The 16,156-nt window shown below is 44.3% G+C and overlaps 1 protein-coding gene across 2 annotated transcripts; it reads right to left on the bottom strand.

Moving 5' to 3' along the window:
• Positions 1–3,452: 3,452 nt before the first annotated feature.
• On the bottom strand, positions 3,453–15,812 carry adnpb (activity-dependent neuroprotector homeobox b). Of its 2 annotated transcripts, none has more exons than XM_037104681.1 (4): positions 15,669–15,812; positions 9,298–9,414; positions 7,652–7,744; positions 3,453–7,536 (listed from the first exon to the last, which is right to left on the bottom strand). In XM_037104681.1, the coding sequence occupies exons 2-4, from the start codon at positions 9,403–9,405 to the stop codon at positions 4,543–4,545; spliced, it is 3,195 nt and encodes a 1,064-aa protein (XP_036960576.1). In that variant the 5' UTR covers positions 9,406–9,414; positions 15,669–15,812; the 3' UTR covers positions 3,453–4,542. The 2 variants fall into 2 exon arrangements, with proteins under 2 accessions (XP_036960576.1, XP_036960575.1); XM_037104680.1 differs by lacking the exon at positions 15,669–15,812 and adding an exon at positions 15,073–15,522.
• Between the last annotated feature and the right edge of the window lie 344 nt (positions 15,813–16,156).

The following is a 16,156-nucleotide window of genomic DNA, read 5'->3' as shown; positions in this document are numbered from 1 at the left end:
CCCACCGCTTTCCTACAGGGGGCGCCATCAGCAGTTCCACCACAGCTGCTGTTGCATTATAACCTGCTCACAGCCCCCTCCTCGTGTCCCTTCTCCTCACTTTCCTCACTTCCCCTACCGTCGTCTGTCTCCCCCTCTATCCTCTCTGTCGCCCTGATTATAATTTGCCCACCGTGCACTCAGGTGAATGCAGGCTGTGGGTCAGTTGGGGTCAAATGCTAAACTGACCTGTGGCCAGCTCAAACAATTAGCCTCCCTCTTGTTAAGTACAAGGCCTGTTTTGTCTTGCTGGCTGCACCTCTTTGTGTCTGACAGCACACACACACACACACACCAGGGTCTGTCTGTCGCTCCTCCAGCTACAGGGGGCGCCAGTCTCTACACCACCACCACTGCCGCTGCCATCACCTCCCCTCCTCATACTCCTCCTCTCTCTACCCCTTCCCCCTTACATCCCCTCCTCCATCTGCCCCTACCCCATCCTCCCCTCTGTCTCCCATCTCCTCCTCTCCGCTTCTCCTCCTGTCCCTCTCTGACTCCCCCTTTCCTCTCCTCGCCCCCAGCTCCTTTCTCCACCCCTTCCCTACGTCTCCCTTGCTCTTGCCTCCCCTCCCTTCCCCTTCCCCTCCCCCTTTGAAAGGCTGTTAAGCGCTCCTTCTACACACAGCACTGCAGATGAGGCCTCCGCCTCCCCCACAGTCTGCCAGGCCTCTCTCTCTCTCTCTCTCTCCTTCAGCCTCCTTCCCTCCCTCCCTCCCTCCTTTCCTTCCTCCCCCTCTCTCTCGCTCACTCCTTACAACAGCATAGCAACACTGACTAGCCAGCCAAGGAGAGTCTTGCCTCTCCCTCCCTCTTGCACTGGGGTAATTTCCCTCCATTTTAGATTCCTCATCCCAGGGCGGCAAAGGATGGGAATTTAATTAAATACTTGGAGGTAAAAATATATACAGCGAACACACGCATCTGATGTCACTCATTTTACCTGGTTTGGTAGAACAGTGTGACTCACTAGATGCATCTCAGTCAGATCTGATTGATTCCTACTCTGGGAGAGTACCTTTCATCCAATGATGCACCTCAGCAAAGGGTTAATAATGTAGTGTTCTATTTCTAACCAAGGCTTTTTAACATCTCTTTATTGGTAACATGCAGACTGGATCCATTTGGTGTAGCTGTATAACCTGAACACAGGAGGACATGTTGTAGCTCTCTGACAAACACGTCGCAAATTCTATTTCATGTTTTCTTGAAACACCTCATTGTGTGAGGAAAGGAGGCTGTTCAGACAAGGTCCAATTAAAATGCGTTGCTTATCACTGGTTTTAGGCAACCAACTGGTTATGGAAGCTAGACAGCAGATGTGTAAAATCTGTAATTTGAGGATGGCCACATTAGAGGCAAAATTCATCAGCCATCAGCAGCCGAAATACAGAAGTAGAATCTTTTCAATTGCACCACAGATATAACACTCTGCTCTTGTGAGGCTCAATTGCTGGGCAACTTCGTTTTGGTTACTAAGCAGTGGTTGATATTCCTGGAACTATTTTTGGCTTCTCATCAAGGTGTGCATCCTTTATGCAGGGAATGAAGGAACATATGAATATTTCTTTAAGAAATGTAAGAACTTAGAAGAAAATCCTGTTGATGTACCCCACTATACTCTCAAATTGCAAGGCAATGTAAAATCTCATTAGGATGCCCTGATGGATATGGATATGTCAAGGCACTTCACACCTGATTGTTAAATGAAATATTCAATTGGCTAATTTTAACTGTTCCTCAAAAAACATTTTATCAACTTAAGGAAGATTCTCATTTTCATATCTGGAGACTGACGGTCAATAAATGGATAAACTACAGTCATTTAATTAAAAAGTTGCAGAAAAACCAAAAACAAGTTGACATGTATCATTTGTGACCACTGTATATTGACATATATGACCTACATTTTCATGCTGCAATTTGGTGTCTTAATGGTTTATATAAATTAAGACCAAAAAATGATGTCTGTAGGAAACCTCATATTGTGCTGAAAATAGCCTGTACACCAAACATATCCATGTACTTTGTCAACTGTTTTTACATTTTCTTGCATTTTTTGCACTCAAATCTTGGTTTAATCAGTGAGGAAGCTGAAAATCTAAGTGGGGAAGTTATTGTGCACCAGTCAGCATTTCTGAGCAGTCCTGTCCCTCTTCCATTCTACAGTTTCTAAAGAAGCATTCGCTGCCTCCATGATGTCCAAAAATGTACACCGTTGACCCCCTCCTTGAATCAGTACTTTGTACCAGTGTGCAGCATTTAGTTCAGGAATGATTTGTCGGTAAGCAATGTTTTTCAATACGGTTTTTGGAAGCATTTGACTGGTGTTTTGGAGACAAGTACCTCACCTGACATTCTTTTCTACTTCTCGGATTTCATTGTACGACATTTAGAGATCTAAACTTTGAAAAAAATCCAGTATTTCAATATGCAATCATTTTTATTGAGCTTAAGTACCGAAAAGGCTCTCCTTAATTAGCTTTAAGAGTTAATTCCAGTGCCAGCATTTTGTCACTTTTTCCAGAGGAGCAATAGAAAGCATCCTGACTAGAAAAATCTAAAATTGGCATGGTTCATACGCAACCCAGGACAGTAAGGCTCTACAGCAGGTGATCTACCATCTACAGAGCATCAGTGTATCAGTGAAGTGAGATGTCTGCACAGAGCCCAAAGAATTGTATCAGACAACACCCATCCCAGCCAGTCTGTTCACCCTGCTGCCATCTGACCAGAAATACAAAAGTATCCACTGCCGTATGAGCAGACTACAGAACAGCTTCATTCCTTAACTCATCCTCATCACTCTACCCTTATTGAAATGTTTTTCTTGTGTAGCATACAGGGACTACAACTTGAATTCCATTGTACAACCATAATACAACAATTAAATGAACCTTTGAGTTTCTGTAACAACTTTTCTATATCTCTGTAAGTCCCTGACGACCTTTCAGAGGACTGACAGGGGGCCCTGACATTAAGGTTGAAAATCACTGTATTACATTATTCAAACACTTCCACCAACGCACTGTAAGATTAACCATACAATGCCATGTGTCTCCCTCTCCTGAGAAGTAATATATAGCCCTTTTCAAACCAAAAAAGCGAGGACTCCATTCACTGTTGTACAAATTAGCTAGTAACAAAACAATCACTGTGTTTAACCACATATAAAAAGTTTGATTCCTAGAGTTGAGTGCAACACTGTTTTATCATAAAACCGCAAGTTTTAAGAAGAAGGTTTAAAGAGAAAGTTTAAATTGAGAGAATTGGCGACAAAAGCAGATTTACAATATTTAATCTTAAATAAATAAACACACTCAAAAGTGTTTCTAAATGTGCATCACCAAGTACTAAGAATGACTTTTGTGCACCATCCTTACTTATTTTGAACAAATAAGCTGGCTTGGTCATTAGTTCTGTGAGAAGCACAATTACAGCACTTTATTCTTCATAAATGCTTAAGTGAAAAATGAAAAACAAAACAAATACGCACAATTCAAAAAACACATATTGAACACAATTGTCTTTTTTGAAAAAAACAAAAAAAACAAAAACAAAACAAAAACAACAACAACAACAACAACAACAAAAAGCTCACTTTTGTGGATGTCAGTATAGCGGTTACTGTCCAGTCTTACGGGGCAAAGAAGTCCAGATTTTGAAAATAGAAAGCAAGTTCACGAGAGTGAAATGCTCCTTTATACTGTACGAGAATTAGAAGAGGTTGGAACAACTACTCTGTCAGAACAGAAATCATAAAAAAAGGATGAAATTAAAAAAATAAAATCTAAGTTGAAAGCAAAACAAATCAATTTGTTATTTCATTTATATATAGATATATTATTTTGCAAAAAAACTAGGCTTTTGTTAAAAAATAAACTTAAACATACGAGAAAATACCAGCCACCACAGCGACACCTATTGTTAAGCATACCAATGTAGAACATATGAGGCTACCTTACACACAGGTAATAGCAAATATTTAAGGGTACATGTATGGCAACATGTGTCCAAACATGTCTAAAAGACTGTACAAATTTACACTACCCATTTCAGTATAACTACATGAAAAATGATGGATTATCTGATCAGCTTCAAAGCTTTCACTCACAACAACTCAATATTTAAGCCACGCTTACAAGTTCAGTGGCTAAATCAACACGAATAACTCCTCATCTCAATGTAATAAAGTATATAGAAGGCAAAAAACATTTTCTATTTGTTTGGTGTAACTTCACTGTTGTCTTTGCACCTTCCCTCCCATTCAGGGAAGAAACATTAAAACTTTGTTTACAAATCTTTACATCAATCCTAGCTGCTCGTTGAGTACTGCCTTTAAATGTCACTGGATGGCTTGTTTTGAGTTTTCATTCCACATCACTCCCTCCTTCGCAGGTACCCAATATGACTGGGCAGTGTCCTTCAGGTGAGGCAGATTTGTTGCCGTGGATCAAATCTCGAGTGTCTCTCTAACTCTGTGAGTTGGTTTGATTTTATCAGTCAGACCTGCTGTTTGCCCAACTGGGCCCCGTCTCTCGCGCTTCTTGCAGATGATGGTACAAACTTGGGAATAATGATGGGCAGAGAGTCTCTTCCTTTGGCAGCATGTCTGCCTGAGCCCTCTGAGGGCCCAAAGCCATTCTCTACATGCTCCCCTTCATCCTCATCCTCATCCTCTTCGTCATCCTCATCGTCTTCGTCGTCTGACAAATCATCTAGATCTGAAACAAACTTGGACCCTGTCCTTGGCTCACCTCCCTCGTTAGCTCCAGTAAGTTGTTCGTTACCACGGAGATGTGCAGCTTCCTCCCGTTCATTGTTATCCATCTGCTGCTCTTCCTCATCACTGTCAGAGTCAATGGCAATGGGCTCTGAGAGATCAAGAGGCATTTTCTGTTGTAAGGTGCTGTTGATTGTCTTGGTTTGGTCTTTGCTGGCACTGTTGGATTTGGGGGCAGATGGCATTACTTTAGTACCTTCCACAGTCCCTGTTGGCTTTCCCTTTTGTGGCAGGGCCACACCACCATTAGCAGCTACAAGCTCCCTGTGTCTTCTAAGAGCCTGCTCTGACACACCCATATGCGCCCTAGATGTCCGCCTCTTGACATGTCTGCCCTCGTACACGACATCCTGGACCACCACCAGCTCGTGACTCACTTTGCTGAGCTCGTGCATACTGAACCCCAGTAACACACTGGCATTCTGGGTTTCGCATTCCTGTACGCATTTCCTCCTTTTGTTGACAAAGTGACTGGAAATGTCCGACTTCCATAGCCACAGACTGGATGCCAGCTTCTCAACCTCCCGTGGTGTGGGATATGGCGCTCGATTGAAATACTGGGTTAGAAATGCCTTCCTGGATTCATATGACTCATTTTCGTGGCCTTTGGGGTCAAGAGCCAGCACTACAGGTTCATCAGGATTTTCTTCAAACGTAGATGGACCGTTGTTATCCCGGGGGTTGGCTCTTTCCCCTGGGGGTCCTGGCCTCCTTCGTTTTGGTGCACTAGTGTCAGAGCTATCAAAGCCGGCCCGTTTGAGAGTGCTGCTCTGGGCCTGGCTTACCCGAGAAGAATGAGCTACCCGACTGTCCTGCCCATTCTGGGATTTCCCAACACCTCTACAGTGCACCAAATGTAGAGTAATGGTGGAGGCCGTCATGTTACTCGTGTAAACCCCCAGGCAGTGAATACACTTGTAGGTCAGTTTCTTTTCTACAGGGTGGACTGTCTGAATCACCTGGTGCCTCTCTCTCAGGTGGTGTGCCAGTGAGTCTGAGATCGGCCCCTTAAGAATAGAGAAACAAAGAGGACACAGTGTCTTGCCAACATCCCTCTTGTAGGGCACAGATGCCTGTGGGGCACTCTTGGCGGGTGCACTGTCAGTGGCCCCTGAAGATGTTTTAGGTGGAGGCTGAGGCATTAACCTCTTGCCTGATAATAGGGAGGCAGACAAGGCGGATGTGACAGAGGTGTTATTGTTCTGAGCATGAAACGCCACTGACTCCTCTGGGGCATCTCTCATGTTGTAGGTAGTGACAATCAACTGAACATTCTTGGGATTACCCTGCTGCAGAGTGAGGTCAAAGGTCAATGGTGAATCTGTACGTGGTCCAACGCTCTCATCTGGGTGCGACAGCCGCATGTGGGCCACCATTTTCTCCACATCATTGAAGGTTGCACGGCAGTGTGGGCAAGACAGACCATGGATCAACATGTGGTTTAACAGTGTGTCACTGGGGAGATAGCGGTTGCAGTAGAGACACTTGCTGGTGAAGTTGTGGATTTTCATGATGTAGTTGGCTACAGCAGGCACCTTCTCTGCTTTGTGCTCCTTCTCAAAATGTGAACTGTACACATTCTCTGGGAAGAGCTCATTGCAGATAGTGCAGATTTTCCACTTCTGGGTGTAGGATGTGCCAAGAACTGAGGAGCCACCTTTTTTGGCTGTGACAGAGGCTACAGTAGTAGCTGCTGCCTGGACACGTGATCCCAGGGGGTTTGATTTGAGAGAGGAAGAGGCACTGACCCCAACTGGACTCCTCAGGCTACCACCAGAAATAAGCTGCTTTGCTGCGTGCGACTGCTGGGGCACAGACACCTGGGCATTCCCCGGCAAAGTAACCCTCACCTGCTGGCTGCCGATAGAGAATGGCTGGGTGCTCCCAGCTTTTAATCGAACTGCATCATGTTTCATCCCAGATAGAAGACTTGAGTTGAAGCCTGTCTTTGATGAAATGACAACCCGACCCAACTGCTGCGAGCCAGGAGACCTGGTCGTGGCCATTACAGCACCTTTAGGGCCCATCCCAATGATGGTCTTGTCTCCTTGAGTTTTGGGGGGGATCATGATGATGGGTTTGGGACGGGGGACTATCACACTGGTGTGCCCAATCATGGCTGTCACCTGGTAGCCAATTCTCTCGTGGTCCTCAATAACATGCTGAACAAGTGCCTCGTAGGTCCTTGGAACAAACAGACACTTCTTGCAATGAATCTGGTTACTGTTAACAGTATTTGTGTTATTACTCTCTGTATTCCCTGTGGCCCCTGCTGTGCCACCATTTTGAGCATGTGTCTTCTCTCCTGGTTTCACAATGTAGGGCTGGGCCACTTGCTGGAAGTGTTCCCGGTAGATGTGCTTTCGCACCACATTGTACAAAGGGTCCCTGTAGGTGCACTTCTTGCAGTAGTACACCGCCTGTTCAACACTGTCCCCAGTCCTCTTCAGCACTCCGTCCTTTATCATGATCCCCCCAGCTCCTGCCACCATTCCACCGGGGCCCTGCCGCACAGTGTTGTTAGGCATGTGGAAAAGTTTGATGTGCGTTTCCAGAGTCTTTTTGTTACCATTGTAAGTGCAGTAGGGGCAGTTGAGAAGAATGTTGTTCTCAAAGTCCTCGCTGTGGACATTGCGGAAATGGCTCTTGTATGCAGAGAAGTACTTTGATGAAAAGAGGCAGCCGGAGCAGCAGAAAGGCTTTGATCTGTAGTCCTGGAGACAGAGGTGAAAAAAAAGCTAAGACTTTACAATGTTTTTGTCTGAATAAAATACAAATTATAAAAACAGGACATTTATAGGTGAGTGTGCATCTGTGTGTGTCACACACCTGGACTTTGGTATGTGATGGCTCCCACATGCACACATCTTCCCATGTAGTGTGCTTTATATACACATCTGGAGGAGTAAAGTCTTTATAGTCCTAAATGACAAAGAAATTAAGATTAATACTTGATGATTAAACAAAGGCACAACCTATCCAAAGATTATTATTGGGAACATCTATGAGGCCAAGATTGCCTCTATGGACTTGTGAAACAATTTACAACCAGACAAAAAGAAGGGGCTTCTGAGTAACTGCAGGCCACACATTTGTTAATGTGTACACATCCAAAATCTGCCTCTGCTGCCCTATGAGCTGCTTAACACAAAACTATTTTCATATTTCTGAATTTTTCAGAAAACTATCACAGTCATACCCATTCACAGCTTTTTACTGTCCACCGTGACAACTATTTACATAATGCAGAGATGTTGATATATATTTTTAAGGTTTTCAGTGGAGTGAGTCCCAGGGAAATTGAATGGGTCCCAAAGTGCGCAAACCTAGGAACGTTTGAATTAACGTGTCAGATTATCATTATCATTATTATTATTATTATTATTATTATTATTATTATTATTCCTAGGCTTGCACAATCGTGACATCTACAAATAGCATATATAGAATATATAATACACAGACATTAAATACAGAACCTTGAAGTGCTTATAATGAACACACTTCTCTTAGGCTGTAATTCCCATACAACTGAGGCTACCATTAGCTGATTATTGATACTGATATTTTATTGAGCGGCACTCAACCGCATTTAGCAGTAGGCTTAAGCAGTAGTATAAGCTGCAAAGTAGTATGTCTTGATGATTGACACTAAAAAAGGTTCTCACCTCTGCAAGAACTATAAGCATCCGGAGAAAATGGTCTCCAAGGTATTTCTTTTTTTTCCCCATTTGACAGGTTTCTTACATTTATTTCTGTGATTTCAACACAAATGTGTTGTTCACAAAGCAACATTAACAGGGAAGAATAGCATGCATCCCTTAGACCCTTAAGTAGTAAGTTACTGTATTTTTTCAGATTTGAACACGTCAGAGACCAAAACGCATATCTAGCAACATTTCTGATCATGTTAGAGCTGGAAAATAAGCCAATATTTTCACGTATGGGTTCTATATAATGTTATTGTGTAAAACAAATTGAACAGATTCTGGCTCATGATTCTCATAAATCAATCAATCACAAAGACAATGTTACCAACCCGATCAAATATTAGGAACTATATAAAATCTAGAGGTCTCCTTCAAGACCCCTGAACCCTATTTTTTGCAGTTCACTATCATCATGCATTCTCTACATTTATGTAGCAGTGCCAGGCACCCTACTGCTGAACACTTACTTCCCACGGCGAACCAACTGGATTCTAAACTACTAAATCAACTTGATTATTAAGCAAAAGCAGATTTCCCATATGTGCACAAGCGCTACATTTATCCGAACAAGAACCATTCTTAAACCTCAGCAAGAGGTGAGAATGATGCTGGGAATGTGAATTTAAAGACAAAGTCATATTTGGCATTCTCAAGGAAACTCAAGGAATGCATACACCGTATTGATCTTAAGGTCAAGCCATCAACATGAAGATACAGTAGAATGTACTAACATCATTAAAAAAACAAAAGTTTTGGCATGCTCACCTCTAGGTGATCTCTGCAGAACTCCAAGCCGATGTCTCCCAGGACCTTCTTGACATTTTTTCTTGCTTTCCGCAGACTGCCTAGGTTATTGACAGGGAGCTGGAACATTCTGCCCGCCTGAATAGAAAAGACACACACAGCATGTTGTCAAATGGTGTAGGGTAAAATAAGGACAGGTGTCTGTTAACTGAAGTCAGGAATTAACAAATTACTTAAAGCCTTGAACTTAAATCAACTTGCCTAGTATGACACATATAAAGGGAAGCCGTGATCAAAAACTTTTCAGAGATCACAGTCAGTGTTTGGACTCTTAACAGGGGTACAGGTAGGGCTAGGCAATAAAACTACCTCAATCATTTTCCCGATAACGATGACAAATTTATGACCTTTATTTTCGATAAAAAACTTTTTTTTTTGAGTCAACAACTCAGAATGACGATGTCAAGCTGACACAAGAAAATGAGTGGCCGACTAGCAAAACTGAATGCGAGGAAACTCAAAGAAGAAGAAACTGTACTGAAAAAAGGTCACATCACTTTACTTTTTTGGAAATAGTTCCCCTACCTGAAGTCTGACAAATGACAGTCCAGCATTAGGTGCAAAATGTGTCAGCCACCACCAACCTTCCATCATCTTAACAGGCACCTACCCAAACAGAACTAGAGCTATGAGGCGAGCTCCTGCAAGTAGCCAACAGACCAGCCCTATTGCTTCTACTAGTTAAACTTCACTTTGACAACCAACACATTTCCACTGCTTTTTCAGCCATTACCCCATATGAGAAGAAACCAAAGTGATACAAAGACATAACAAGTGCAATTACGTACTGTACCACTAAATATATGATGCCTATAAGCACAATTAAAAAAAACAGGGCTTCAAGAAGCTCATAACAGTCACTCGGCTGTATGCAGTGTGGAGGGTCAAGTTGGAGGAGCAGCTCAGAGATGATAGTGGTCTGATTGCACGTCTGAACCACATCAGGTCTTACAGAACAGGGGGCTAATGAAGCTGAACTGAACAACTACCTGCAAGCTCAAGCATGTGCAATATTCACAGGATACTAGGGTTGTCAGAACCCTAGTATGGAAGATTCTGCATTGATGCAGAGACACAGCATAATCGAGAGTCTGCTGCTTATGCTGACTGTTGACTGTCCGGCATCAGCTGGACAATTAAGTCACCTAGCGACTTTGCTTCCGTGCTTTGAATGTGGGCGGACATCAGGCTAACATTACTTATGTAGGAGGTCCTGTATGTCGAAGGGAGTCAGACATCATCTGCGAGTGACAAAAAAGACTGACTGGGTTATTTTTTTTAAACAACATTCGGACCTTATGAACTTGCTGGGGCAGTACGAACTGTAGGAGACCCAAGCTAAACATGACCTCTTCCTTACAACAATTACTAATCATTCTAGCCATTGTAGCAGAGTCAACAGATCCCTTACTTTAAAGCTGCCATGTGAAAACAATACTATTATGAAAAATTTGCAAGACTCTGCAGATAGATAAATATTTTGTTTTTGTAATGTTTATCTTCTGAGGTACAGATACTGAAAAGGTGCAGCTTTTATTTTGTAGACTGTTGTAGTGTGATTATTGGAACGACTTTCTGAATAAATGGTGAGGATGCCATACGCTGAGATGCATCAAGACTCATTTTGCATTTGAATCGTTGACAGCAGAATCGTTTTCTATCTTGAGGTGAAGATTCATACCTCTAAGTACTTAACTAGAATACTTAAATTTTCTGCTACTTTATACTTTCACTGCCTTTACTTGATCGTTTAAGTTACTTGTTACTTTGAAGATTAAGGGCGAGACATTGTAAGAAAAATGCACAATAACGGCCCGATAATCAGTCCACCCCAGAAATGTGTGCTTGTATGTTTGTGACTGGTCAACATGGCATGGTTCTCGATAGTGTTGTTTAGCCTGGTTCAACTTTCTTGCTGTATAACTTTGCGTTGTTTTGCCAGGGTGGCCTGTGTTGGATGGCTGATGGACTGGCTCACACAGGCAGTGACAAAAAGACAGCAGACACAATGACAGGACCCTGTAACTGAGGCCACTAATTGGAAATATAGATATTATATAGTTTGTGTCTGCACTTTTCCTGCTGTGACATATCAAACTTTCTCTAGTGAAAAAAGGCCTGCTAGCACAGCAGTTTCACAATCTGGTGAGGCTTAACCAGGCAAACATGTTACCACAACACTTGGACAACAAAACGGATAAAAAGAACAATCTGGAGTTTTGGACAAGGCATTTTGATGCACATATGTGTAGGAAATGCCACAAATTTCCCTGCTAATAAATTTACACAAGAGCATGGGCAACCAATCCAGGCATGGTCCGACTTGTTGGGGCCCGATGGGGTAGGCCAGGTTCGAAACAAAAATGTAGAAATGATGTCCACGGTAAGTCACATTAGTAGTAATTACTGCCTGGACTTAACTCCAGTTTCGTTTGTGTATAACAATGCCTTTTCATGATCATCCACACTGTGCATGTCAGTAATCAGCGTAAGCAAGCAAGCTGTAACCATGATAACAACTGTGTAACAGAGGGTAAGGCCCCAATCACACAACTAAATGCTTTGAAAATGCTTGTATTGGGCAAAACAGAACAGTGCGTCCATGGGGTGGGGCTGTGTGTCCGGCAGACCTTCATATGTAATTGATGTGACTGATTGATAACTTTGCCACTAGTGCTGAAAACCAGCTAGAAATGCATGAGGTGAAGCAAGAGGGGAGAGCACGCAAGGTGCATTGTGCCATAGGAAAACAATAGGTAAGCGGCCAGCGTGAAGCTAGCAACACGTCTTTTTGCGATCAACCCCTAACACAAACAGCCTCAGCTCACATTAGGTGCTTCAGCTCAAGTCAGGTTCAGATTTAGAAAACAGAAGGCCCTTTGAGTTTGAATCAGCCTCTGTTAATACCCTCTTGGACTCAGTTGGGTTCAATCAGACAAAAGCAAGCCGAACTGCACGCCATTTCATGCTATTCCACTGAATGATAGGTAGTGGTAATGTATCAGGATGTGCAGCGATGCGGTAGCAAAGGCAGGGCCAAAGGACACTTCTCAAGGATACAGACAGTGCATTTGGGGAAAGACTGGATGTCAACATAATTTTTGCTTGCTGATGAGAAAACTTCAGGGCACTAAAGTTTCAAGCTAGTGCTAAATGATTAGTGGCTCATCTGAGTTTTATGTTGCTTATCCCCTATGAACTATGGCTAAAAAAAGCTAACAACAAAATCATCATTATTATTATCATAATTCTTCTTATAATTCTATTCTAAACTTTTTGTTGTTGTTGTTATTGTTGTTGTTGTTCCAGCAGTTAAAACCCGGCCAAAACTCATTTAGCTGTCAGGAGTAGAAAGAAAAGTTGCTAGTGAAAGACGGACCAACTGGTTCTTTACATTACATAATTAAACCACCGTCATCCCATTCATTATGTGTTATAATCACTTACAATAAGTTTAGCATTAATAAAAGGCCAGAGGAAGTACAGGCTGTTCACTTCACTGTCCAAAGTGGCAGGTCAACTGTCTATTCAAATCAGAGCTCCATGTGGTGAGGTCAAAGGTCACTTATGCCTGATGACATAAAGGCAGCTCAGTGACAAACAGCACAGTCCCAAACAATTCCTGTGAATGCCTCAGCTTATTTGCCTTCTAGAAAAGACAAAACAAAGAGGTGGAACTGTTTGTGTGTGTGTGTGTGTGTGTGTGTGTGTGTGTGTGTGGATCCACCAACTGTTGGTCTAATGACGGGCTGAGCGAACCAGACACATTTCTGTCCATCCGCCTGGCTGTCTCACTTTCTTCCATTGAGAAATGTGCCAGCGCAAGAATGAGTGAAAGACACATCCTTGCCCACTTCCCCTGTCTGTCTCTTTCCTGCTTCCTCCCATTACTTGTAGATGGCGCTAGAGAGGAGCTCCATTATGTAAGCCTCCCAATACTCTGCCTGCCCCCTTTTTCTCCCTGCCTCGCAATACCATCACAGAATGGCGCCTCCTATTGAGTCAGCAGCAGCCTCTACAATATGTCTGCAGTGGAGGGGGAGGGAGGGAGGGAGGGAGGGAGGAGAGGAGAGGAGAGAAGGGAGGGAGGGATGTTGGAAGGGGAGGGACAGAAGGAGTGAGAGAGATCAGTGAAGGGGGAGGGTGAGTGTGTGTGTGTGTGTGTGGAGGGGGGGCAGCTGGGAGGAAGAGGAGGGAGAGAGAGAGGAGGGGAGGGGAGTGAGCGAGCAAGGGTGGAAGGAGTGTGAGGGGAGAGATGAGAGGGAAGGAGAGAGGACAGGGAGTGAGCGACGGAAGTGGAGGGGGGAGGGGATGGGGAGGCAGGGAGGTCGGACAGACAGGATCAGGGGCGAGGGAGGGGAGGGTGAGGAAAGGAGGGGAAGAGGCTGGGGGGGAGAACATGGGAGAGGGTGAGAGAAAGAGGGGCGACGGATAGGTGGGGGGGGGGGGTTGAAGAAAAGGAGAGAGAAAAAGCCAAAGAGAGCCTGAGCAGGAGGGAAGGGAGCGAGAGAAGGAAAAGGAGAGGGAGGAAAGTGGATAGGAGACTGCTCTGCTCTGCTCTGCTGAGGGCTGCTGGCAGAAAACAGGTTTCCCCCCTTTCACTGTGCTCTGAAAAAGAAAAAAAATACAGGACGCCTACAAACCTTCACACACAGATTTTCCTCACTCACTCTGTCAGTCCACCACTGGGACATGATTACCTATGTTCTGGTTGACTACTGCCATCCATCCTTCTGGGTCAATGTCTAGATGTTTCGTGAGGTAAGAAGCCACCAGTGACGTCCATAATCACAGAAAAGTTAGGGATGCTTAAAATCCCATGGGGTTAGTTGTGTCAATTGGCTCAACACCTGTCTGTAACCTGAGCAACAGAGCTTGAGGGCTGACTGTTGGTGAGGGTCTGTGTGTGTTTGGATAATAGTAGTGACCATGGTCATGGTCATGATCTGACACTTGTCCTGACTAAGTGACAGCCTTCCTCCCCTCTGGATCAAACACGAGGTATGAGTGCATCACACCCCTGTTCCAACTGGTTGAACTTGGATCATATTCTGATCAGCTTTGAGGGTTTGGTTATTCAAGAGAAAACTTGCATTGTTTAGGAAACAATTGAATGAATTCCGTGTTACAAACTGTATTTGTGAATATGCATCCTGTGTCCCTGAGTCAGAACTCTATCCAGTAATGTAGATGCACTCTCAATATTCAAAGCATTGCACTGAAAACGTTACCTCGCAACATCTGTCGTGGCAGCTTTAGCTGTGGACAGAACGAGCGGATCGTGCGGTGCGGGAGCGTTAGTGTCAGTGAATCTAATCTCTGATCAGCATCTGGCAGGATCCAGATCGATAGCTTTGGCAGGGAGCTGCTGCCACTGACAAAGAATTGGGGGCACACTGCGCTAAGTTAGCATGCTAAGCTAGCCAACTCGCACCAACAACACGGGCTCAGTTCAGAAACTAATGCTGCCATTTGTGTACTTAATTTTCCCACATAGGATGTTCACTTTTATTATAGCAGGCAGTTGCACAAACCTCAAGGAGGAGTCGTCCAACTTGAGTTTACGTTGAACCCCCTGACTTATTGAAAACATAACGCTGACTATATCGACAGCCAAGTTACCTTAGCTGTAGTTCTTCACCACCACCCATCGCATCACCGCAGGTAGCCACGGCTAACAGCAAACTCTGGCGATTTGACGGTTACAGATCCCAACATTATGACAGACAAGTTTACCTGCTTTCACATCCAGTGCTCCCGTCTGAGTGAAATGTGTCACCTCAGGATGACTGAGGAGATGTACAGACACTTCCACTCCTTCCAGATATCTCGCTAATATCCGTTCAGGTGACAGCTAGCTTTGAGGGGGAGAACCAGCCACCCGGCCGTCGGTGTATCCTCCAACCCCGATTCTCCCTCGCCGACTATCCTCTTCCTCTGGTCGGCAAACGGGAACAGAAAGCCTCCGAGACTCATTAGACAATTAAAACCTCCATTCTCTGTATTGAGGCGGACAGGCACATGTCCTATTTATGGGAACATCTACAGGCGCGTCCACGCTTTCAAATAAATGACCAAAGTGTGTCTATGATTGCCTGGCAGCCGACAACGTTTTGCCCATTCTCTTTTCTGACAGACAATACACATTCAGCCTAGAAACTGCCCTATCCAAAATGGCGCAAATAAAAGGGGCGGAAGTGACATCTACTTGATTAGCATAAATAATCTCATTGTGAGAGCCTCGCGAGTCCAGCTCATTAAAACTCTTGATTGGTCCGTCAATCAGTTGAGCCAATTAAGCTCCAAAAAAAAAAAAAAAAAAAAGTACGTACCTGGTCCCTCAAAACCTGGAGCCTGCCTTCTGTTCCTGTGGTCGAAGCTGTGGGGTAAACAACCAGGCGCAGTAATGGCGGGATATGGCCGACAGCGGGCGTCCTTCTGGAGTGGGCCGCTACGATTTATGCGCATGCGCGGTTCGGCTACATCTGGCAGTCCCCCCTCCCCTCCTTCCCTGCGGAGGGTCGGATGTACACAGAGCCTCAGCACTCAGTTGGAGTCTCCACTGTTGGGCTGACTGTAGGTGGCGCTGTACTGTGCTGTGTTAGTGACTGCCTAATTCTCGAGACTGACCGGGACTACTTTCCTGCTGAAGGGCAGCCCAGAGAACAGTACCCTGTGCTGATACTTCATCCAATGTCACAATGCATTTAAATGGTTAAAGTCATGGTAGAGGTTCTCCATCAGCTGGGGTTCATTCCTGCCCTCCTCCGCCTCCTCCAATCATCATTATTATTCATTAAATTGAGCTAAAAAGCCACCC

This window comes from Acanthopagrus latus, chromosome 7, assembly GCF_904848185.1.
Source record: "Acanthopagrus latus isolate v.2019 chromosome 7, fAcaLat1.1, whole genome shotgun sequence".
Lineage (NCBI taxonomy): Eukaryota > Metazoa > Chordata > Actinopteri > Spariformes > Sparidae > Acanthopagrus > Acanthopagrus latus.
Note: the sequence above shows the minus strand (reverse complement) of the source record. Positions and strands in the feature narration are given on the sequence as shown.

Excerpts from the sequence above, each read along its gene's own strand:
- adnpb (XM_037104681.1), bottom strand. The coding sequence starts at position 9,405 with ATGTTCCAGCTCCCTGTCAATAACCTAGGCAGTCTGCGGAAAGCAAGA. Across the intron at positions 7,745-9,297 it reads TCTGCAGAGATCACCTAGAG|GACTATAAAGACTTTACTCC; the intron begins GTGAGCATGCCA and ends TTTGTCATTTAG. Across the intron at positions 7,537-7,651 it reads CATCACATACCAAAGTCCAG|GACTACAGATCAAAGCCTTT; the intron begins GTGTGTGACACA and ends CTCTGTCTCCAG.